Below are 22,891 nucleotides of genomic sequence, written 5' to 3'. Positions count from 1 at the left end.
CTCATAAGTGGATAAATGTAAATTTTATCCGCTAAATAGCTGAAGCAACGAAAACAAACTGTCTCCAAACTGTGATAAGTGGTCTTACGTAAACATACGATGTCGAGAACGGTTCATTTCAGTAGAACGCATCCAGAAATTGGTGCACATGTTGTTGATCTCCTTAATATTTGTTCACCAACTACTAGCTGAAGTATATCTCGGATTTTCTCTTGAACAATCTCAGCTTTTGAAGAAAAACAAAACCAGAGGTTAGTTGAAATTGATTTGTCCAGAACTGTCTGGATGTTCTGTAGTTCTGAAGTATGTATGGTATGGTCAAAACGACAGGCGGAGCATGGTTCGGTCGCGTAAGCGGCAGCGCTCAAAATGGCGCGGTGGAGATAGCGGTTGGAATCGAGGTAGGATCGTCGCGAATTACACACAGCGAGGAATGGTGTCAGCAAAGGTCCACAGGATTCGAATCGCTACAATCCGCCACCCTGCTTCGAGCGCGACTATTTACGCAACTGCACCATGCTTCATATCGTTTTGATCCTACTATAGATTGGACCAGCGAGAACTAATGCGGTTAGAGTTACGATGCGACTATGTTCCATGCCGCACAAGCGTAGTCTTTAAAATTATCGATGATTCGTTTGTTGGATTTTGAGCGTGTACCAATATTTTTCTATCTAGCGCAGTCGGTAAGAGGTCCGATTGTGACTGCACGATCGACGGTTCGAAACTGTACCAGTAACCAACTAAGCCCTTCCTTCCACAGTCGATAAATTGGTACCAGAGTTGTCTGGGAGGATCCAAGCACTAACTTGATACATCAGCCGGCTCCCGCAAATCATTGTATGGGCCAGCATGCCTTCCAAAACCTCAAAGATTTCAAATTGCTGTGAAAAAGCGTAGGCGCATCCCGAGCGGATTTACTATATACGTCGGAGACTTTTATACTTTATCAAATCTTAGGTTTTCTGTTTCGCTTCATTTTTTTCACTTTTCTGCAGCTTGACATCCTTCTCTGCACGAATCGACAAAGATGTGAGCTATTCTGCTTCAAAATTCTCCACTGCTAGGATCATTGTGAGGTCCTTTCACCAAGATTACAGTGACTCCTTAGAACAGTAAATGCTGAATCTTTTCCTTCTTAACGACAATATAGAAAGAATTTTAGCATGGGGTTGTCATGAAACTGAAAGAAAACTGGAACTGAACGGAGCAGAACTGGAAACGTCAAGTGGGTGAAATGGCTATTAGGTTGCTCGGATATAAACGAGACTTTCGACTCAAACTTTCAAACATCACAAAATTTTTTATAACAAGTCTTTATTCCAAACAATATTCTCCACAACTATCAACAACGCTTCGCCATCGATCATGCAGGTTGTGGATGCCGTCCTCAAAGAATTTGGTTGGCTGTGAGTCGAAGTATGATGCGACCCAAGATCGGACTTCGTCGATATTGTTGAACTTTTTCTCCGACAATCCGTGATGCATCGATCGAAATAGATGGTAGTCCGAAGGAGCCAAGTCCGGACTATACGGCGGATGCGGCAAAACTTTCCAGCCCAACTCTTCGATTTTTTTTCGATTTACGGACAGCTTTATTTTCATCACTCAGCTTATGAGGAACCCATTTGCCGCACCGATTTGTCTTCCCGATTGTATGTAAATGCTCGTCAATAGTCGAATTCGAACATCCGAACTCTAGGGCAAGTTTTCTTGTAGTTTGTGTCGGATCAGACTCGATCGCCTTCTTCAGTAATTCGTCGTCTACCACTTGAGGACGACGTCGGTGTTCTTCGTCTTCTAAACTCTCATTTCCATTTTCAAAGCGTTGAAACCATTTGTAGCATTGACTTCGCGAAATCACATCTTCAATGATATAAAAATAAAAATAATAAATAAAAAAAAAATAAATCTTTACTTTTATGAAATAAAAAAAAACATTACAGAAATCAAAAATAAACAAAAAAGAAAGTAAAATATACAGGAAAACGCCAGGAACAAAATGGAACCAAAACTGTCCAAATTGCTGTTCGAAATTCATAAAGTTTCGAAAGTCTCGTTTATATCCGAACAACCTAATAGAAAGCGCTGAATGAATTAAAGGCATCACCCCACGAATCTGAAGTGGTGCGGGTTTCAGGTGTGCTATGCCTATACGTAGTCGTAGATTGTGGGGAGGAAGGTGATTCCGTCCATTTCTTCCTAATTGCGTAAAAAAACGGCCCAGAAGATGCGGCTCCGAGCGTTCCGGCGCGCTATTTTCTACAACGAGTTCGATTGAAGCGCTTTGTGCACGCGCTCATTTCAATTCAGAAATGTTTGAGGTTCACGAACGCGTATGCCTATACAATGACTTACGGTGACTGACCAGTGTATCAAGTCAGTGTTTTTATCCTACGAGACAATTGTGGTACAAATTTATAGATCACGGAAAGAAGTAAGGCCTAGTTGGGACTAGGCCGGTTCGGAACCATTGATCGGTTGCACAGTAAGAGCAGACGCTTCTACCGACTGCGCTATACTCGTCCGGATGTGTCCAATAGTGGAGTAAAGAACAGTGGAATAATGGTCTATGAATTAGATTGTGGTGACCACTGGCTGTCGTCACCTTCTAAAATAAAGGTGTCTACCTGATTTTTTCTCAGAATGAGGTGTACTCACTGAAACTAGAAGTCTTTACGTAATTTCTCACACACTTACTTTCTAGTTTTAACATTATTTATTATTTTTAATGTTTACCAGCTTGAATTATTTAGAATAACTGCCACAATGACTCTGCTACTAGGATTTCCACGTCAAGCTTTTACGAGTTTTAGCACATAAGCTTGAAACTGTATTTTACGATTGACATATAATTATAGAATCTTATTCGCTTCTTATCATGACAATTGAAAAAAGTGAATAAAATAGAACTAGTGGGTAATAATATTACAATATGCGGAATTGTGAGATTATTATTATTATTATTGATTATTGCTCATTTCCCATTTACTTAATATCATATTTCGATATATTTTATTTTATATTTAGGTTGAGAAAAGTCGTACTTTGATCGCACATTTCTCCTCTATTTCGCCGTATCCTTTGGGAAGTGGGTTGGGATTCTGGGATATTCGTAAAAAATGCTACCAGTTTCCAAACGTTCAATTCAGATTACCACGCGAGGAAACTAGTTTGCGATTTTTTTAGAGAGATTCTTTTGTGAATTCTTTTTTGCGCACTACATTTCTGGCCACTGCGTCTAATTTCCGCACATATTATCCGAGAGATAAGTTGAATGAAATCACACGTGCATCGAAGAGCCCAGAAATTTTCAATGTTTCGAGGAAAACAAATAGTAGTGATGGCGATGTGAAGATTTGTAAGATGAAGAAGCGTTAACTCAAATGTGTATGTACGTTAGAGAAAACTATTGATATTTTATGTGAATACCACTATAGAGTCAGCTACCAAGCCATCCCCATTACCGCCGATTGGTAGAGGACCTACGAAGATACAGACACTTCGAACTTCAAAGTATGCGGTTTTTTTTTCGAGTTGTTTATCCTAAGTCATTAGCCTATATATGTACACTTTCTTAGGCTTACTGCATCACCAACAACGAAAGAAGAAAATGTAACGAAAAAAGTCGACGGGTATGTGATGTGTATTCTGTAAAATCTCTTGATCACAGCTAGGTCTTATCTCTGCTGAGCAAATTCTCTTTGTCTTCTATTTTCGGCTACCCCTCCCCCCTTTTTTTTCCTTCTTTTTTATTTCTCGTTTTCAAGTGCTGATACGGTAATGACGTTTGAAGATAGCGTTTGATCAAAACTGTGTTGTTGTTGAGATCTCTTCGCCACTAGATAGGGGCCGGAACATAGAATAGGAGCATCACCATGAAAACACACAATACCTACTATACGTTAGAGGATTTTTGGGAAATCAGGAGCACGCCGAGGTGTTAATATGTACTAATATGTACGTTGCCTGGATAAGCACGTCTATCGAGATGATTTACGCGCCCAAGCAAAATGAGGAAAATTCCTTGAATGCAGCTGCTCTCAGCCAAGAGAAACATATCAGAATATCCTAACGCTCTCACATTTTTATGTGAGGGCAAGGATGTCATTTTGTCAGACCGTCCTGGAATACGGCGTGAGAGTCGTGTTCATTCTTACGAGGTATGTTAATATGCACCTTTTTGTGCACAATTCGTCACCGCCAGCAGCTCATTCCTTGGTTTTTCTTGAGTAGTCTGGTGAGGATCTCACTGATCTTCACTGATCCCCGGTCGTTCTCTCGTGGATGCGATGCGTGCGCAAGAGTGGGGCGTCTTCTCGTGCTTCGTAGGAAGAAACGCCGTTTCTCACGCCGTTTCTTGAGATGGTTAGTGGGAATTGAGCGAAGCAATGTTCTTATTCGTAATCAACACCCGAACTCCATATTCTCGAAAGGTTTCCCAGCTTGTTGGTATGCTGCCTTTAAATTCTTATATTAGTAAGGGATTTTCACTGTGATATTCGATATTAGAATATGTACGTACGCTTCTGTTTAACCGTGGAACTATTCCAGTTCCTCAGAAATTCTTTCAAGCGTTGCCTTCAAAACTCATTATCAGAGCAGTGAGATATTTGAAATAGAGGAATGAAATAAGGAAAAAGGAGTGGAAGTTGAGTTTAGGAAAGAACTAAGATTATCTCAGTAGAGATTAGCTCCAATTAAGCTTCTGCTCCTACCCAATGGTTGAGCTATTCCATCCTCGAAAATTCCTTTTCAATTATATCCTATTTTTTATATTTATACCATACAGCTATAGAGGGAATTAGAGGTAGCGTAGCACTAAACTCACATAATACGAAACCTCTGTGAGAGCGGAAGATCGTAAAGTTCGGGTTGCAGATCACGGAAACCAGCGTGGCACCACTTATCTTCCGCCAGGTGTCGAGAGAAAAGTGGAAGACACCTACGTTCTTTCCTACGAAATTAGGCCCATGCGGCGCTACCCTTGTGCCCGTGCCGCGTTCGGCGAGCGAGCAGTTGAATATTAATAAGGGTCCTCTCCAGCCTACTCAGGTGAAATCTGATGAGTAGGCTATTGAGTGGGCGAGAAGGCGCTTATTCTGCTATCTAGTGGGACATACGCCGTTTCTACGCTCTACATATTTTACGACGATTAGGGGAAGTTGAGCACAGCCAACGTTAATTTCCATAATCTACAAAAGGAACGGGTTTTCTAGGATTTCCTTATCAAGTCAATTCTGTGATACGCTGCCTTAAGTCAATCACTCGCTCGAACGATTACGTTTAACGCTTTTCTTGATGTTACTTAGCTTAGATACTTAGATGGCCCGTCTTCACTCGACGTGCGGGCCCCAGCATCTCTTCCACTCGTTTCGTTCCCTCGCCATTGTCATCCAAGATGTTCTCAAGCTTCGTGAGTGACGATGACGAGGTCCTTGAGCCGTATCCAGCTGAGCTCTCACTGGTCCATCCGTGCAGCGAACACATTACGCCATCTCGTTGGCGGTCTCCCTCGGGAGCGTTTAGCATCCCTTGGGATCCATTCGAGCGTTCTTTTAGTCCATCTATCGTTGATTCTTCTCAGATGTGACCGGCCCATTTCTGTCTTGCTTTCGATATATATTCCGCTGGGTCGCGAAGACGGGACATTCCTCTTAAGTCGGAGCCGTGAAAACCGGCTAGGTGTTGTGTGCTCCGGTTAAACTTCAGAAGACACCTCTCAAGGGTTCTCTGGGGAGTAAGTAGCTTCCTAGACGTGGCCGCGGTGTCTGCCCACGTCTCCGCGCAACAGAGCGCGGAAGGACTGTCGAGTCGAACAGATGGGCACGAAGATCATGGTCCGTCAGTTGGTCCGTAGCTTCCGACGGCTGCGAATGCTGCCCATGCTGCCTCATTCTTCTATTCAGTTCTTCCTTCAAGTCGTTTTCCATGTTCATAGAACGTCCAAGGTATACATATACGGAGTTTCCACGATTTGGGAGCCTTCAAGTTGTACTCCTCCGTCCTCGCAGTGCGCGTCTTCAGAACGTGTCTCTTTCGTTTATTCGTAGTCCTATTCTCTTCCCTGCTTCGTTCAATTCGTTGAGCATCGTTTCGCTTCATTGGTACTGCTCGAAAAGAGAACGATGTCGTCCGCGAAACGAAGGTTCGAAAGAAATCTTCCATCAACACGTAGCCCCTTTCTTCCCAGGATAGTGATTTCATTATCCATGCAATGCAGCCGTGAACAGCTTCGGCGATATAGTATCGCCTTGTCGTACCCCCTTTCCAATGGGTATGGTGAGAGGGCGGTGGAAAAGCTGTATCCTAGTCGTGCATCGTTCGTAGCAATTGGCTAATGTCCTCAAATACGACGCGTCCACACCTTGATCGACCAGCCGACAGTATTGCATTCGTTTCTACGCTGTCAAAGGCTTTCCATAGTCGACGAAGGTTAGAACAGGGGCAGGCGGTATTCCCGGCAAACCTCTATGACCCTCGACACGGTCTGGATGTGGTCCAAGCACGAACCCTTGGCGGAATCCAGCTTGTTCTTGAGGCTGGGCTTCATCCAGCGTCCTAGATATGCGTGTGAGGATGATCTTGGTGAATACTTTTATAACACGCTCAGCAAGCATATCGGACGGTAGTCCGAAGGTCCTCTCGGTCACCTTCTTATGGATAAGAACGGTTCGCGAGGTCTTCCACTGGTCTGGGATCCTTTCTTTCGAAGATAGGATGTCATGTGCGCTGCTAAGATTACATGAAGCGGATGGCCACCAGCCCGAAAAAGTCTACGAAATAAAATCAGGTCCGGGGGCGGCAAGGTTTCATGCTCTGATAGCGACTCGTACTTCCGAAGGAGAATCCGTGGTGGAGCTTCGCCAGTGGGGATGATTGGGCTTGACACAGGAGTTGATGAACGGAAAAGGTTCGAGTAGAACCTCCCGTAATGATTTCCATCTCACGACGAGAAGACGTGCGAGTCCCGTTCGCTCAGCAAGGTTGCTAGCGGAATATTATATTCGCGGAGATCCTGCGGCACTTCTTAGACTCGTTCTTCTTTGTGCTGCTTCAGAATCTTCTCTGCCTGACTTCAAAAATCCTCCGCAACGCTTTTCTGCAGCTAGTGTTTGCTACTAACCGCTCAATGTGCGATGCATTCGGATCAAGCCTCAAAGCCCTTCTTCCCTAACAATTCCTTGGTGGTCTTCGAAATTGATCCAAGTTTGTCGTGCGCGACTTCGAGGCACGTTCAGCACAGGCTCGTAATCCTCGAGCAGCATCTCGTAGTCCACGTTTGGGTCCTCCTGATGTGCCAGTCACCTTGGGACAGGGAGTCCTCGAGTACGCAATCGTCGTAGACGACTTCTTTTCTCCTTCGTTGCCGATAGCACATGTTCTTTTCCATCGTGTGGCTAAGTCGTATTTTCGCACGAAGGAGACGGTGATCAGAACCACTACAAAAGGATGGTACTACGAGACGTCAAATAACACCACCTGGTTGGTGAGTATTGGTCGATCTCCGCACGAGTCGCGCCATTGGGCGATTCCCATGTCCACCGACGATGATCTTTTTCAGAAAGAGAGTTCCCATGAAAGAGGCGAGCGGCGGACAACAGCCCGGCGAGACGATTGCCATTTTCATTCCGCTCTCCTAGTCCAAATCTTCCAATCCTGTATTCCTCTTCTGTGGCCTTTCCTAGTTTTGCTTTGAAGTCTCCGACAACGAACTTGTAAAAGGACTTCTCGTTGTGGACTACTTCCTCCAGCTCCTCGTAAAACGCGTCCAATTCGGAATCATCAGCTGCTGATGTTGGTGAATAGCAGTTGATGATACTGATGGATTTTTGGCGCAGAGGGCGGAGGCGAAGAATGGCCAGACGAGGTGACAGGATCTCGTGAGAATCGACGAGATGGACGACAGATGGGTGCACAACGAAACCAACACCGCCTACATTTCGCGACGGAACCTTCTCTCCACGAATGACGAGTGTACCGTCATTCATCTGTCGTACGTCGCTCCTTCTGCACTTGGTCTCCTGCAGAGCAATCACGTGAAATTTGATACGCTCTGCAGCTCCGAGAAGGGAATGCAGGTCGGCGTCTTTGGAAACTGTTCTCGCGTTGTAAGTACACAGTCTGAGACAGTCTCCATGGCGGGTCGTGCGTGTGTCGCCTTGGTCCAGAATCAATGACGTCCTGAGCAACCTGAGATTTGATCGCCTCTCACCGGTCGCCATACCGTCCGACGTCTGAGACGGCAGGGCCCAGTGTGCAGGGTACTGAGGCAGTGAATATGCTGGAGTGGCAAAGAGACTTTTCCCCAAACTAAGCAGCCATGCCACGGCGAGCTTAGCTTTCACCACAGGTCGTCGCCCAACCTATATGGATCAGGGAACCACCTTGCGACATTTTGCCAAGACGGTGGTGAATCTTAGCAGTGGTTTACTCTTAGCTAGGCTTCCGATTCCGAGAAGTCGGAATGTCGGATGTGTCGAACTCCTTCTCAGCTTGGGAGACCCTGCCGGAGGACGAACCTCCGCTGTGCATCGCAGTTCGACGCCCAGTGTCACCTCCACGCCACTATGAGGCGGTAAACCGTTGTGGAGGTTCTTGATGTTGTTTAGGTTAAATCAAATTAGTTATAAGAGGAGAATTTAATTAGGTTCATATTTTTTGGACATGAACATGGATTTTGGTTTGAGATACCAAGTTGATTTGGGAAACGTTGATGTATAAGAATAGAGACTATCCAATATCCATAAATAGTAAAAAAAAATCACAATGCACCCGTAATTTACCACCAGGGAACAATATAATCCAGTAGTTTATTCCAGACAAAATTTTTGTTACAACGTAATAATTCACTTCGGAGAAATGAATCAAATTTTGGGTTTTTAAAAAACATTAAAAAGGAAAATTGAAGGAGTCAGATTTTTAAAATTTTAATTTCAGCGTAATAGGTGGCATTCGAAATATTGATGAAATAAAACCTAATAGGGACTTTGAAGGCAGACAACGAAAAAACCAGTAGTGAGTGTAAATATTTACTGTATTTACAGTATTGTACCGGATCCTATTGTGTTAATAATACTTGACAACTACATACATATGCTCATATTCAAGTTCAATTATTCAAATTTGTCCACATTAAATATGATATATCCATTTAGAAGAATATTATTTGTATTCTCAGCGTTAATTATTTTTTATTTTTTAGTTTGGTGGTGTATATAATTATTGGAGTAATAGCTGTTGTACTGCTAATTGCAGTAGTTGTAACTACAGTAACAATTATTGTGTTACGAAAGAAAAGTAAGTAGTTTTTGCCAAGAATTCTTTATTTTTTACCGTACCTCCTGTTTTCGAGACGCACAAAGACATAGAAAATCTCATGACTGGATCTAGAGTAAGCATACAGTATCTATTGTAAATCCAAAATGCAACATAAATTTCTGTGCGCATTTTGCATAAAAGTTGAAGTTATCTGGAAATTCAGTATGCGGCAGGATTTAATGGGGGAAAGTGAAAGAAAGCAAAGAAAAAAAACGAAATAAAATCATCATCAAAAAGATCTTTACAGTAGAATATCATTTTAAAAAGTATAATCTTCTGAGATCGGCTATTATAACGGTGGAATATTAAAGAGTCTTTTGCTATCAAACGTACACTTCAACATCTTATTACGGTAAAATTATCGATTTTGGGGTGTACTAGAAAGCGGGGCAGCGTATACGAGTCTGATTGCTACCTGCTTGTGGTGGCCCTGCTTTAACTAAACGCAACCAGCCGTTGGAGTGTACTCATTGGGAGGGTACGAGCTATATAACCCGCACTGTTATATGGCGAAAGATTCCCATCACCTTGATCACCTTGATCACCTTGACTCCCATTGATCTTCGAACTGGTCGAGCGGGCGCCAGTAATTCTTCCATTTGTCCCGATCGCGTGCCAGAGTAGCCCAGTGGTTCCTCCTTTCGCGTGGGACACGAAGAGCATCATATTTTTCTTTCAAGGACATCGTGAAGAAATCTGACCATCGGGTCGGCGGTCTTCCTGTAGTGCGCTTAATATCGCGGGGAACCCAGTCGCTCACGGCTCTGGTCCAACGGTTGTCATCAAAGCGCATCACGTGTCCGGCCCACCTTATTTTACTTTCCTTGGCAAACGCGGCGGCGTCTCTAATCTTCGATCGCTGACGTAGGAGAGAACTTCGAATCCCGTCCTTCACTTGCGTGAAACGGGATACTCCTAGCATCACTCTCTCAATTGCGCGTTCAATGACGCTCACCGCGTTTTCTTCCTGCTTGCGAAATGCCCAGGTTTCCGAAGCATAGGTCAAAGAGGAAGTACGGTGGTGTTGAAGAGGTGAGCACGGAGCCGGGTGTTCCTGGTCTTCTTCACTACATCTTCGATGCTCTTGTACGCTCCCCAAGCCGCTCGTCTCCTCCTGCCCAGCTCGGGGGTCAGGTCGTTCATCATGTTCAGTTCCCGACCCAGATAAACGTAGCTGGTGCATTCGGATATGTTCGTTCCGTTGAGCGTGAATGGGGCATCTGAGACCCATCCGTTCCGCATGAACATCGTCTTTTGTAGATTCAGCTGAAGACCGATGCATCCACATGTTTCGTCGAATTCGGTCAGCATTCGTTCCGGTTGGCTGATGCTAGGTGTTACCAGTACGATGTCATCAGCAAAGCGCAAATGGTGTAGCTGCCGACCATCAACCTTCACTCCCATGTCGTCCCATTCCAACTTTCGCATTGCGTTCTCGAGGGTGGCTGTGAATATTTTGGGTGAAATTGTATCACCCTGTCGGACCCCCCTCTTCACGTCAATCATGATGTTCTTGTAGAATGGCGAAATTCCGGTCGTGAAGTTACTGTACAACTCTCGAAGTACCTTTATATACTGAGTAGGGACGCCTTGGTTGTCCAAGGCTTCCACGACCGCTTCCGTCTCAACCGAGTCGAAGGCCTTCTTTAAGTCGATGAAGGTGAGACAGAGCGGCATCTTGTACTCTCGTGATACCTCGATGAGTTTTGAAGCAGTGTGAATGTGGTCAATCGTGCTGAATCCTTTTCGAAGCCCTGCTTGCTCGCATGGCTGTCCTTCATCCAAGACTTTTTCAATCCTATTAAGGATTACTCTTGTAAAGAGCTTGTAGATGACGGACAGTAGGCAGATTGGGCGATAGTTGCCGATGTAATGTGGATCTCCCTTTTTATACAACAACACGGTCTTGCTGGTCTTCCACTGTTTAGGAACCTTGCATTCCGACAGATAACGTGTAAAGAGCCTCGCCAGGGTGTTGATGAGTACTGGCGGAAGGCTCTTCAGGTGTTCTGGTCTTATTCTGTCGGGACCGGATGCCGTACGATTTCTTACCGACATGATAGCATGTCGTATTTCGGACGGGAGAACCTCTGGAATGACTTGTCCATCTTCCCTCAGATGGTGAGGAGGCAAGTGGACATGGCTGTCGAAGAGATCAGAGTAGAAGTCGTAGATGATTTTCTCCATCCCCCTTCTCGATGCAATGGCTGTTCCCTTTGGGTTCCGGAGAGCAGTCATCCTCGTCTTGCGACTGGCGAAGTCTCGACGGGCATAGCGGATGCTTTTCCCCGCCTCTGCAGCTTCAGCCAGCACTTCTGCTCTTCTCTCTTTAAGGTCTTCCTTTATCGCCTCTCGGCAAAGCCTTGCGAGCTCGGACGTGAGTTCTTGGTTCCCTGCGGCTCGTGCTGCTCCACGCTGGCGTATCAGCTCAAGAGTTTGAAGAGACAGGCGCCTCTTGGTGGTTTTAAAACTCTCAGCCTTCTTCGCGCAGTCGTGAAGGTGTTCGACAAGCCGGTCATATTCCTCGTCGATGTTGTCCATTGCGGAATCTTCCCAAAATCCGACTAGCGTAGCGAAGAGATCCCAGTTGATGGTAGTCCTGGGATTTGTCTCTCTAAACTTAGCGGCTTTCTCTGCTCTCCTTGTGAAGGAAAATCTTCCTCGGAGGAGGCGATGGTCCGATCCCGTATAGAACTTTGGTACAACACCGACGTCCGTCAGGCAGAACCTTTTATTGACGATGATGTGGTCTATTTCATTACGGTACCCTCCACCGGGTGACTCCCACGTCCAGCGTAAAGAAGAGGGCTTCTGAAATTGCGAGTTCCCATGGATGGTCTTAGTCGTCATGATGAACTCGGAGAGCCTCTCTCCCTGGTCATTCCATTGTAGGCCGTGGGTCCCGATGTGAAGTTCCTCCGGCGTTCTTCTTGGGCCAACCTTAGCGTTGAAATCGCCAACTATGACCTTGTAGAAGGCATGATCTTCTGCCAAAGATTCCCATACATTGCAAAAAGGTGCTGTCGTTCAGCACATCGCCAAAGGCCATAACCTGAAAGGTCAACTGCCTGAAGGGAGCATGGAATCTTTGGCAACAACCATTCGTTTCGTCACGCTGAACTGCGAACACTATCGAGTGAACTCCAACAAGTCGCTCTATCCAGACTTCTGCGATATCTCTGTGTGCCTTTTGCTGCACTGCAGGAAACACGCATGAGGGATCGGCCCGTCATCAGCATCGAAATTTACACCATATACTGCGGCGATGCTGATGAGAACAAAGCAGGTGGCTGCGCGATAGCTGTGAGGAACGATTACAAGAACCTGGTGGAGGAATTCGACTCAACGTCATCTAGGTCGTCTAGATGCGCCTTTGTACGACTGCGGGATCGCAGAGGAAGTAAACTCTGGATCGTAAGTGCACCTACGGAAACCGCTGAGGACAACAGTAAGGATGCCTTCTATGATGAACTCAATGCGTTGTTGTCTAAAAAACCAAGCCAGCGGGTGGTCATTGTCAGAATCGACGCAAATGACTCTGACCACCGTCCAGTTCTTCTCAGCTTCAAGATACGATTCCACAAGAGAAACCGAGAAGTTCCTCTTCAACCGAAAATTGACATGGCAGGTCTGAAAGACGAAGAATGCAGAAAAAAATTCCGCCAAAGTGTGTGTCTATTCATGTTGGAGTACGGACCAGGAAGAAGCTTAGCGATGCGGACTCCTTCACAAAGTGCATTCAGGACGAAACGCTCCCGGTTCTATTGCCGCGGAAGAAGTTTGCCTTTGCATCTGCGGAAACAAAATCCACGTACAATTTTGTATGTGTCGCGCGCAGCACTGGTGACTTTAACTAGGAAAAGCGTCTTAGAAGGAAGCTGTATCGTCAACTGCAACAATATCGCGATAACGGGTGGACGTTAAGAGCGATGGAGTTTGAAAAGGCGTGGGAGAAAAGAACTCGCGGAAGGATTATGTTCTACTAAAACAGTATAGCGGGAAAAAGAAAAGATGTTCTCCTGTCATCAACACCGCCAATGGAGTAACTGTCGGTGAAGCAACATTTCCAATTTGGAGGGAACACTTCAAGACCTTGATGAAGAGGCAAGCTCCGTCAGCTCCTGAACTCGAGCAGGTTCCCAGACCTACATATGCGGTTAATGAGGAGCCACCGACCGAGTCGGAGGTTGTATTCAAAAAATGAAGAATGGAAAATCTTTTGGAGATTAGCGCAGAAATGCTGAAATATCTTCCTCCGTCTGGGATTCGTGGGATGACCAAGATCATCCGTTCAATATGGATAGACGAAAGGATACCTGATTCGTGGAGGCACTGTCATAATTCCCCTCCACAGAAGTTATCCGTCACGGACCCCAGTAATTATCGAAGAATCTCTTTGCTGCGTGTTATGTACAAGGTATTGGAGCGCATTATCCTGGACGGACTCATTAAACATCGCGAAGAAACAACGCGCGATGAGCAAACTGGCTTTCGTCCTGACCGATCTACGACTGACCAGGTGTTCATCGTCAGGAGAGTGATCAAAATCTGGCAGCGGTATTCGAAGCCAATGCAATTAGGGTTTGTGGACTTTGAAGCCGCGTTCGACTCTCCTCGCCGAAGCCGTCTTCTCAACGCGCTCTGCGCCGATGGAGTACCAGGAAAGTTCGTTCGCTTGCTTGATGGCATGAATCAACGAACAACTGCTGCAATTCGAACACCAACTGTATGTACAACACCGCTTTAGATGGTAACTGGAGTAAGACAAGAGGCAGTGGCAGAACTCTTCTTGTTCAATTTCGCCATCGACGACATTATGCGAAGAACAGTAGATCAGTGTCTTGCCGATATCATTCTAGCACCATCAGGACACGCCTTGACCCATCTCGATACGACGATGTTGTTATATTCGCGGAAAGCAGTACGAAACTTCAACATGTTGTCAACCTTGTATCGAAGCTTGCTGCAGCCTATGGACTACGTCTTCACCCTGATAAATGCAAGCAGATGTGGATCTCTTCGAGACCTCGAACGAGAATCAACGTGGACGGACAACCGATAGAACTCGTTGATGAGTTCTGTTACCTGGGCTGTACGCTGAAGAACAACGGCAGCTACGAGAGAGATGTTCAGCAAAGATGCGCTAAGGCCATTTCTGCATTTACCTCCTTAACGAAATGCCTGTGGTCGACCCCCATCACCAACGAAGTCAAGCTGCGGGTCTACCTATCCGCAGTTCGCCTAATCATGACGTACGGATCGGAGACTCCATTACCATCTACGGTAATGGAGAGGCTTGTTTGCAGGAAAAGGAAGCTACTTAGACGGCTGCTAGACAACTTTTGGCCTAGGATATGCCACAGTGAAGATGTTCACGCGCAAGTGGATATGGTGTACCAGTGACACGTTCAAGATATCAACATTTTGCACCGCCATCGAAAGTGGCTAAAGTGAATCGTCTTCGCTTCTTTGGTCATATATTAAGGAGAGCGGCAGAACGCCTTGTTCAACGAGTTCCGAGGAGTTTGTCGGGTTCGAGCTGGAAGAAGCCATCTGGCCGAAAGCGGAAGTTCTGGACTGAGGTGGTGAAAAAAGACCTCGGCGTGGATAGGCAGTTCAGGCGAGGCGTAATGTTTCTCAGAATATGGAATAGGGACGAATAGATTGATTCTGTGCAAACTCTCGCAGAAAATCGAGAAGGTTGGGCAGAGCTGTGTTCAAGGACGGCACCTCGGCGAAGATGCGGGTAATCGCGTCAGGCGATGACATCAACCCGCCGATTAAGTAAGTTGACTAGAAAACGATGGCGCTGAGAATGTCCTCAGTGGTCTTACTTATGAAAGTTAGGACAATTCCCAATCCTCATACTAGAACTATCGGATGCGCAGCCCTTGGTTGGTGGGTTGAACATAATCGAACAAATTCAAATTTGTTTTGGAAATTAACCAACCATGCGTATGCTAGCCTAATTGTTACCTGCTTGAGGTGGATTTGGCTGTACTATATGCAGACAGACATTGGAGTACTGTTCTGAGCATGTACGAGCTAGATAAATTCACAGTTATATCGGAGAAGTTTAAAAGGTGCTGTTGTCCACAACAACACCAGGATCCAATCGAAACAGATGATGAACCTTGAGGGGGCGTGGAATCTTTGGCAACAATTCTCCGTTTCGTTACGCTGAACTGTCGGACATTGTCGATCTAAAGTATTCGGGTTACTTGGTGTCGATAGGCAATTCCGGCGAGACGCCAAGTCTCCCAAGTTATGAAACATTGACGAAAGGATGGATAGTGTGGGAGCCCTTGGTGCAGATCAGGAATCAGGAATCAAAAGGTTCTGCAGAGCAGTGTTCGAGGAGGAAACATCCCGGCGAAGATGCGGGTAACCGCGTCAGTCGATAACACCTGCTGGCCAATAAATCAATTAAACAAGTCAATCCATTCACATGATCTTAATTATCTGTACAAAGAAAAGTACGGATTAGTATAGATCATGCAAGAAATCACATTAAATTGTAGGACAGAAATGCCTTTTTTGTAAATATGAGGAAAATTATATACTTGTTCAATACAAGGATATCTAAGTATCCATTCAACTTCTGTTTCTTAACACAATCTATTAAGGAAAACGAAAACAAGAACAACAAGAATCCAAGAGAATACTTTTGGTTCGTAAGCGTTTTTTTAAACTCGTTGATTTTTTAATGCACTCAAAGTGCTCCACAACATTGGATAAAGCAAGTAAGAAAACTTTAACGGAAAATAAAACACCTAGAAAAATATACGAAAGTTTTGGAGAGGAATTTGGAATGAAAAAAGCAATGAGCAGGAAGTAATCCTTTTATTCGATAAAGCCGAAGCGTTTCTGAGTAAACATTAACACTTATGAGGTCGTAGGATATTCACTTCTAGGTTACGTAACTGAAAAAAAAGAAACCACACCGGAGCAAGCTTCGGGTTCCCAAGTTTTTTTTTTTGAACTACCATTGTAAACGTTGAATCTAATCTGTAAAAAAATTACCTGTATTTGCTGACAAGGGGACCATCGTAATTACGCGCTTCAAACATTCACGCTACAAAAAAAGTTGACATGAAGTCTGGATGTGAATAAAAAGTGAAAATTTAACCACACCCGCACTGAAGAATCGTGATCGCCCACTGTTTATCTAGCGGCTGTGCCTACCGTACACTCATATTGTAGACTAAAACATGAACTCTTTTTATTGGTTTTCCATGTTTTAGGCGAAAAAACCTCGCAAAATGGAAGCGGAAGATTTGAATCGTGTTAAATTTAACGCAGCTGGACCACTTATAATGGATCAAGGGCTACAGGGACCAGTGGTGAGCAGAGATGATATGTTAGCTGAAAGTTTCTCATGAGTTTTTTTTTTCGAAATAGAATTATAGAGATATAGAGACTCTTCTACGTATCAAATTTCAACATTTCAACTAACTTTGAAAAATGCGGGCGAAGAGGACCGCAGCTTAGGATAAAAAAAAACATGTGTACTGAGTAACGCCACGCTAAAATGCACGAATTTGAAGGTGAGGAGATCCCAGGAAAAACGTAGAGTTTGGGCTATAGATTACGGAAACTAGCTTGACCCGAGCCAATTTCTCCTAGCATTACTGAAAACCGGGATGAGGACAGCGTTCTTTTTTTCCTACGAGTTGCGTTAAAACGCGCCTGTTGTTCACGCTCCGGTCCCCTCTCCGAGCTATTCGTTAGTTTTACTTGAATAGGCTGAGAAGGAGACCTCATCGATCACTTCGACCGTAGCGTTTGTGGATGCGGAGCGTGTACAAAGGTGGAGCGTGCGTTTCCGGTGAGTAAGTAGGTAAGGTGAGTTTGCCTATCGCGTAGGAACAAACGCCGTGTCTCACGAATTTTTTTTTAAAACGCAAATACGGGGAATTGATTAAGGACACGTTCATATTCGTAATCTATATCCCGACATCTCTACATTTTCTCGTACTTTTCCCAGCTAACGTCCTTCTCATGATACGCAGTCTTTGAGGTAGGAGACTATTCGATTTTCCACATCTGCTTCTAAGTTAACCGCGGAGTCAAATTCTTATGCTGCACTCTTCTTAGTCTTCGGAATAAATTTATTCATTTATGGAATGATGTAAGAATGTTGCAGCATATCGTTGCATACTTCTGCTCCATCTTCTTACATCAATAGTAGGGGGTTAGCATCCAGGTTTCTCTGAACTACGATCCGAACGAGTCTCCACGTTGTTCCTGGCCGGCCAACTTGTTGCTTACAGAGTTCCATGGTCAGCATTCGGTGATCATCCTTGGTTTTCTTTCACATCACATACCTTTTGGGCCACGTTCATTTTCTTTCAATGGCTCTTGCCTTGATGCCAGGATAAATTACTCCTACGTTATTGATTTAATCGGTTGATTAATGTTATCGCCTAAGGCGATTCTCTGGTGGTTGTCTTGAATTTGTATATGCTTCTGCTTAGATTCATTTTTTCACCATCGCCTGTTGCTATTCCGCGATCGTGCGAAACGTAACTATCCACGCAGAATATCTGTAAATACCGAGTGCACATTAATCTTTTCCTACCACTTTAATCCAGAACTTTCGTTTTCATCCAGGTGGTAATTTCCATTTTGAATTTGATCTTTGCGCTTAGTCTTAAATGTGAAAGATCGCCAACCTTTTTGCATAGTCATTAAAATTTCAAAAAAGGGTTATTTGTCATAATAATAATAGTACGTCCAGTAGATTTTTTTTGATTGGGCCAATTCGATGAAAGTGTCGTATAATTTTACAAAGCATTTACAGAAGCATGCACTAGAGGACGACTACTCAGAAGCCATACAAGGCGTCCAGTTCGACGCTCATCAGAATGAAATTGTAGACATTGGCACGAACGTCGAACTTCTACATGTAAACGTAAGCCTAGTGATTTCTTCCCTTTTATTCTGTGTTTTACAAAAAAAAATGCTAGATTTGTTTACTGCACGGTATTTATTCTATTATAGAATGAAATTAACGTTAATTTTGTTTGTGAAACTGTCACTTTTCACGATATAATTGCGCAATTAGTTGATTTAGGACGCGACCTGTTCAATAGAGGAAGTTGGTGGGAAGAAAGTAAGTTGGAGTTTTGACTTTTGTGCGGTTTTTTTTACCGTAAAAATTTTATTTGAAAACTATGCTTACAGAAAAAAGTAACGAGCTCGATTAAACGGAATCCACGTCGGCATAAAAAGCATTAAATGATTGGCGGCGTATGGTAGTCCGTACTGATATGTTGTTTAGCATTGAATCGTATATCTTTACTATGATTCTAAGTCTGTATGAAACTAATGCTATTGATAGAGTTACCTGACTTTTCGTTACCTCACATCATAACTTTGACATCATTCTTAAGTTAAACGATGACTTTATAGAAGATATATCTTCTAAAGATTTCAAAAAGTCAGCGAATAAAAATTATCTGTACTTTTGATCTTGTTTATATTTCTGATGACTCGTTAGACGGTGTAAGTGTTACGGTAATACAGTCGTGAAAAAACGACATGATGCTTGGTGCAGTTGCGTAAGCGGTGGCGATCGAAGCGGAGCGGTTGAGCGCAGCGGTTACAATCAATCGAACGGGGACCCTTGCTAGTATTCACTCACCGTCGAACGATGGTCCCACGTCAACCCTAACTGCTAGCTTCACTGAACTTCATGCCGTTTTGACCCGACTATATTTTCTTGTATTTGCGATCGTGTATGCTTTTATTTAATATTTATTATTACTTATTTATTATTATTTATTTGTATGGCTGAAAAGTCACTAAGCTATTCTGAAACATTCCAACTTTTTGTTACTATTTTTTCGACCATAACTTCTCTTTTACTATTTTTTTCAGCCTGTTTCACATCGTTTGCCCATGTACCGCTTGAAAATACTTATAGAAAAGGCATATAGATGGGGGAGTGAGTAAAAATAGTCTAATTTTATACAGAGAATAATCAATGAATGTGAAAACCACCAAGTATTAAAGCGGAGACGTTTCGGTGCCTGCTGGAATATTTTGCCCGGCCTGAAGTTGTGAGAAAACATCAAATTTATGGTCGATGAAAAGATGAGGCTATTGCTCTAGTACCTCCTCCATTGAGAATACGGCAATTTTTAAAACTAATTTACAAATTGGATAATTTTCAAACTTTTATTTCTTTTTTTCTAGAACGGACTTTGCAGAAAAACTCGTAGATTTGATATTCGACACAACAACGTTTGAAAATGTTCATGTAACATCTTTGCAGAAAAACAACGATGTCATTTGTTAACTTTTAGTCCTTGATATTTGTTCAGTGTTGTCGGGCGGTAATGTTTGGAATTCGCACACCTCTTCTTCTGACTCCTGTAGATAATATTCGACCTCTCTGACGTGAAAATCCGATACCAGGACCAGGGTCGTGAATATCTGACCTTTCCATACGTTTTGTACGAGGTGGGCATGGACAGTACTGACCATCTATTCCTGGAAAACCAGGTGAACCCATTTTTCCGGGTATTCCGTTTGGACCGGGCAAACCAGGATTTCCGGGTTTTCCCATTGGACCTGGAGGTCCTGGCACTCCTATTCCACTAAAGGTGGCATTTGCTCCCACAGGTCCAGGAGGTCCAATCGGTCCAGGTGGTCCTGTAGGTCCAGGTAGTCCGATGCTACGAATTCCAGACGCTCCCGGCTCACCCGGTGGCCCAGGATTCCCTGGTAGTCCTGGAGGTCCAATTTCTCCTGGTGGACCTGGCGGTCCTGGTAAACCTTGCGTTCGTCCTCCTACGTTTTCGCCTGGCTTTCCATCCATTCCGGGTGCCCCTACAGGACCGTCTGGTCCGGGCGGTCCGGGTGGTCCAGGAGGGCATTTGATGCATCCACCTAATCCAAGGGTGGCATTGACTGTTACGCCATCATGACCAGGCCTTCCGGGTATACCTGGTAGACCAGGCTCCCCAGTTCTGCCAGGCGGACCAGGAGGACCGGGTGGTCCAGGTGGACATCCTTCAGGCGGTGGTTCACATTTGCAGTGCGATGAGAGTTGACGACGGTGACGGGATAATTCTAACGTGTTTTTCTTTTCTTGTAGCTGTTGACCTGATGGACTCAGTTCCTGCCACGCAGAGTTCGCAAGATCCTGAAAAACGATCAAAAATTTAAGAAGGACTACAAAACCATGAATTAAGAATTTTCTAGGCATGGGAAAAGGAATCAGCAGTCACCATAAAGTCCGAGAGCTCTTCGATGGCGTTATTGTGGTAATTGTTGATTTCGTTGACTAGATAGATAACTGTGATGACGGAAGACATTGTGGCTACTCCGATGAAACATGTTAGGCCGGTCTCCACCGCTGTTGAACTCATCTTCGCAGCTAAATTCTCATTTTTTATTGCTTTCTCTTACACCAGAAAATTTGGACCGATAGGTAGTGGATAGAAAAAAGGGCAGCATCCTTCAGTGGGATACAGGTTCATTGGAAGCAGCGCTATTGTGTTTTTGATCTAAGACCTCTCGCAGATTAACTGGTGAGAGAAAACTAATTTTTTGCCTCTAAACTTTGAGTTGCGCTTGCAGCATCAAAAATAAGAAGAAAAAAAGTCAGAAAAAAGATTAATAAGAACAAAGATTGACAAATTAAGAAAAGTACTGAAAGAGGCTTCATTTGCTCATGTATGGATGCGTTCGTGACTTTCCCGATAAACATTGATCCTTCTTTTAAAGGCAGCGTTGCTTGAAATTGACGTAGTACAAAAACCTGAAGGAAAATGTAAATTTTGAGTTGTAGATTACGGAGAACAGCGCAGCTTCACTCAGCCTCCCTTAGTCGTCGTAAAAAAGCGGTGTGGAAGACGGAATTGTCCCCTACGAAATCGGCTGCAACGCGCCACCCTTGCGCACGCGCCGCGTCAGCGAGTGAGCGGTCGAAGATCAATAATACCTCCAGACTGGCCTATACAAATAAAACCAAGGAAAAGGCTGCTGATGGGACCGAAACGTGTACAAGGGACCTGTTTTAACTTCTACCTCACTGGAAGAAATACCGTTCTTATGTTGTCCCTATCTTTTTTACGACCACTAGAGGAAGACTAGCGGAACCATGCTGATTTCCGTAATTTACAATCCAAACTTAACGGTTTCCTTGGGGTTTCCGTGACGACGTCAATTTCGTAATAAGCTGCCTTTGAAGGAGTTGCCTACTGGGGCCTACTAGAGAGGTACTTCATTTTCCTCTTAAATCGAAGTCCTCTGACCTATATAGTCGATCTTTCTGGGATCCGCCCACGTGTTTCGAGCGCAATGCTTAACCGTTGAGGATTTATGAACGCGTTTTGGCCTATACAATGACTTGCAGAGATGAGACGATTCAAGAAGTCAGTGGTTTTATTGCTCCAAACAACTCTGACCAACACCTTCACAGACCTGGGAATGATGAAGGTCTTGGTTGGCACTAAAACGGTTTTGAACCATCGACCGCGCAACAACAGCCGAATATCTTACCAACTGCGTTACCCTCGCCGCAAAGAAATAGAAAGAAATCAAGTAGAAATATTATAGTATTAGTGTTAATATATATTATTATATATTATGTATATGTATTAGTATAAATAGTATTCAAGTAGAAATTTGGCTGTTCTAATACCAGTACCCTACACATATAGTCGGATCAAAGCAATCTGAAGCTCGGTGCAGTTGCGTGCGCGGCAGCGCGAAGCGACACGATTGAGTGTAGCAGTTGCTATCAAGGTGGGGCCCACGCTAATACCACTCATCGCTGCAAAGAAAATAAAGCTATCGATCCATCTAAGTAAAGGTATCGAGGTAGGACCTTCGCTAACATCACTTCAATCGCTGTAATCCAAGTGAAGCTGGGGAAGGTCCCATCTGGACTTAAACCGCTCACTCCGATACGCCGCTGCGACGAGCGCAGTCACATGCGCAATTGCACTGAGCTTTAGATCGTTTCGACGCTACTATGCAATGGCGACATATTCCTATAATAAGAAAAAGACTGAAACAAGGTAGAATAACGAGAATATGTTTGTGGAAGGCCTTGAAAGATCGGAAGCAACACGTATGCGCGCGTAATTCATTCCACTTCAGAAACTAGTTCCTCTAGGCGAACACAGAGTCATTGTGAATGAAAGATTGCACTTACCACGTAAATGTATTGCTCGATGCTTAGCTGCGAACGTAAATGAATTTCATGACTGCTTTATATACGGGCAATTCAGTGTCCATTACAATAGATATGTTTGGAATGTCGCTTCTCATTTTTAACAGTACACTTTCAATCGTGCTCGTAGTATTGGAACAGTTCCGCGTTTCTTTTGCGTCGCTGTTTCCGTCGTCGTTTGTCGTTCGGTATCACTATGAAAGGAGAATCAGGGGAGTTATGCCGATTTAATGGGTGAATTGCTGGGCGCTGTATTTGGAATCCTTTAATGTGGTAAATATTCTGAATGCTTGATCAATGCACAAATCAATTTTTTTCTGCACCTGAAGGAATATTGATTGACAGAGATGATTTCCAGAAAAAAAAACTTGCTTCGGATTA

The 22,891-nt window shown here is 44.1% G+C and overlaps 8 protein-coding genes across 10 annotated transcripts; 5 read left to right on the top strand and 3 right to left on the bottom strand.

Moving 5' to 3' along the window:
- Positions 1–148: 148 nt before the first annotated feature.
- RB195_020411 (uncharacterized protein) lies at positions 149–9,501 on the top strand (the record flags this gene model as incomplete). 2 transcript variants are annotated; one of them, XM_064188691.1, is made up of 6 exons in its annotated part: positions 149–251; positions 3,441–3,516; positions 3,582–3,635; positions 8,941–9,018; positions 9,206–9,300; positions 9,485–9,501. In XM_064188691.1, the coding sequence occupies 6 exons, from the start codon at positions 149–151 to the stop codon at positions 9,499–9,501; spliced, it is 423 nt and encodes a 140-aa protein (XP_064044572.1). The 2 variants fall into 2 exon arrangements, with proteins under 2 accessions (XP_064044572.1, XP_064044573.1); XM_064188692.1 differs by lacking the exon at positions 9,485–9,501 and having other exon boundaries at positions 9,206–9,308.
- A 361-nt stretch (positions 9,502–9,862) lies between these two features.
- On the bottom strand, positions 9,863–10,243 carry RB195_020410 (uncharacterized protein; the record flags this gene model as incomplete). The annotated part of the gene is made up of 1 exon (XM_064188690.1): positions 9,863–10,243. The coding sequence occupies one exon, from the start codon at positions 10,241–10,243 to the stop codon at positions 9,863–9,865; it is 381 nt and encodes a 126-aa protein (XP_064044571.1).
- An 80-nt stretch (positions 10,244–10,323) lies between these two features.
- RB195_020409 (uncharacterized protein) lies at positions 10,324–12,171 on the bottom strand (the record flags this gene model as incomplete). The annotated part of the gene is made up of 1 exon (XM_064188689.1): positions 10,324–12,171. One exon carries the CDS (start codon positions 12,169–12,171, stop codon positions 10,324–10,326), a length of 1,848 nt encoding a protein of 615 aa, XP_064044570.1.
- Positions 12,172–12,534: 363 nt separating this feature from the next.
- RB195_020408 (uncharacterized protein) lies at positions 12,535–13,245 on the top strand (the record flags this gene model as incomplete). The annotated part of the gene is made up of 1 exon (XM_064188688.1): positions 12,535–13,245. The coding sequence occupies one exon, from the start codon at positions 12,535–12,537 to the stop codon at positions 13,243–13,245; it is 711 nt and encodes a 236-aa protein (XP_064044569.1).
- Positions 13,246–13,729: 484 nt separating this feature from the next.
- RB195_020407 (uncharacterized protein) lies at positions 13,730–14,724 on the top strand (the record flags this gene model as incomplete). The annotated part of the gene is made up of 2 exons (XM_064188687.1): positions 13,730–13,986; positions 14,181–14,724. The coding sequence occupies 2 exons, from the start codon at positions 13,730–13,732 to the stop codon at positions 14,722–14,724; spliced, it is 801 nt and encodes a 266-aa protein (XP_064044567.1).
- On the top strand, positions 14,050–14,724 carry RB195_020406 (uncharacterized protein; the record flags this gene model as incomplete). Its single annotated transcript, XM_064188686.1, has 1 exon — positions 14,050–14,724. The coding sequence occupies one exon, from the start codon at positions 14,050–14,052 to the stop codon at positions 14,722–14,724; it is 675 nt and encodes a 224-aa protein (XP_064044568.1).
- A 337-nt stretch (positions 14,725–15,061) lies between these two features.
- On the top strand, positions 15,062–18,561 carry RB195_020405 (uncharacterized protein; the record flags this gene model as incomplete). 2 transcript variants are annotated; one of them, XM_064188685.1, is made up of 7 exons in its annotated part: positions 15,062–15,105; positions 15,461–15,705; positions 15,948–15,991; positions 16,566–16,664; positions 18,125–18,235; positions 18,398–18,436; positions 18,508–18,561. In XM_064188685.1, 7 exons carry the CDS (start codon positions 15,062–15,064, stop codon positions 18,559–18,561), a joined length of 636 nt encoding a protein of 211 aa, XP_064044565.1. The 2 variants fall into 2 exon arrangements, with proteins under 2 accessions (XP_064044565.1, XP_064044566.1); XM_064188684.1 differs by lacking the exon at positions 15,461–15,705 and having other exon boundaries at positions 15,084–15,105.
- A 1,084-nt stretch (positions 18,562–19,645) lies between these two features.
- Positions 19,646–20,699, bottom strand: RB195_020404 (uncharacterized protein; the record flags this gene model as incomplete). The annotated part of the gene is made up of 2 exons (XM_013441416.1): positions 19,646–20,473; positions 20,559–20,699. 2 exons carry the CDS (start codon positions 20,697–20,699, stop codon positions 19,646–19,648), a joined length of 969 nt encoding a protein of 322 aa, XP_013296870.1.
- Positions 20,700–22,891: the final 2,192 nt, after the last annotated feature.

The sequence above is a fragment of the Necator americanus genome, chromosome II, assembly GCF_031761385.1.
Source record: "Necator americanus strain Aroian chromosome II, whole genome shotgun sequence".
Taxonomy (NCBI): Eukaryota; Metazoa; Nematoda; class Chromadorea; order Rhabditida; family Ancylostomatidae; genus Necator; species Necator americanus.
This window is presented reverse-complemented; position numbering and strand designations above follow the sequence as displayed.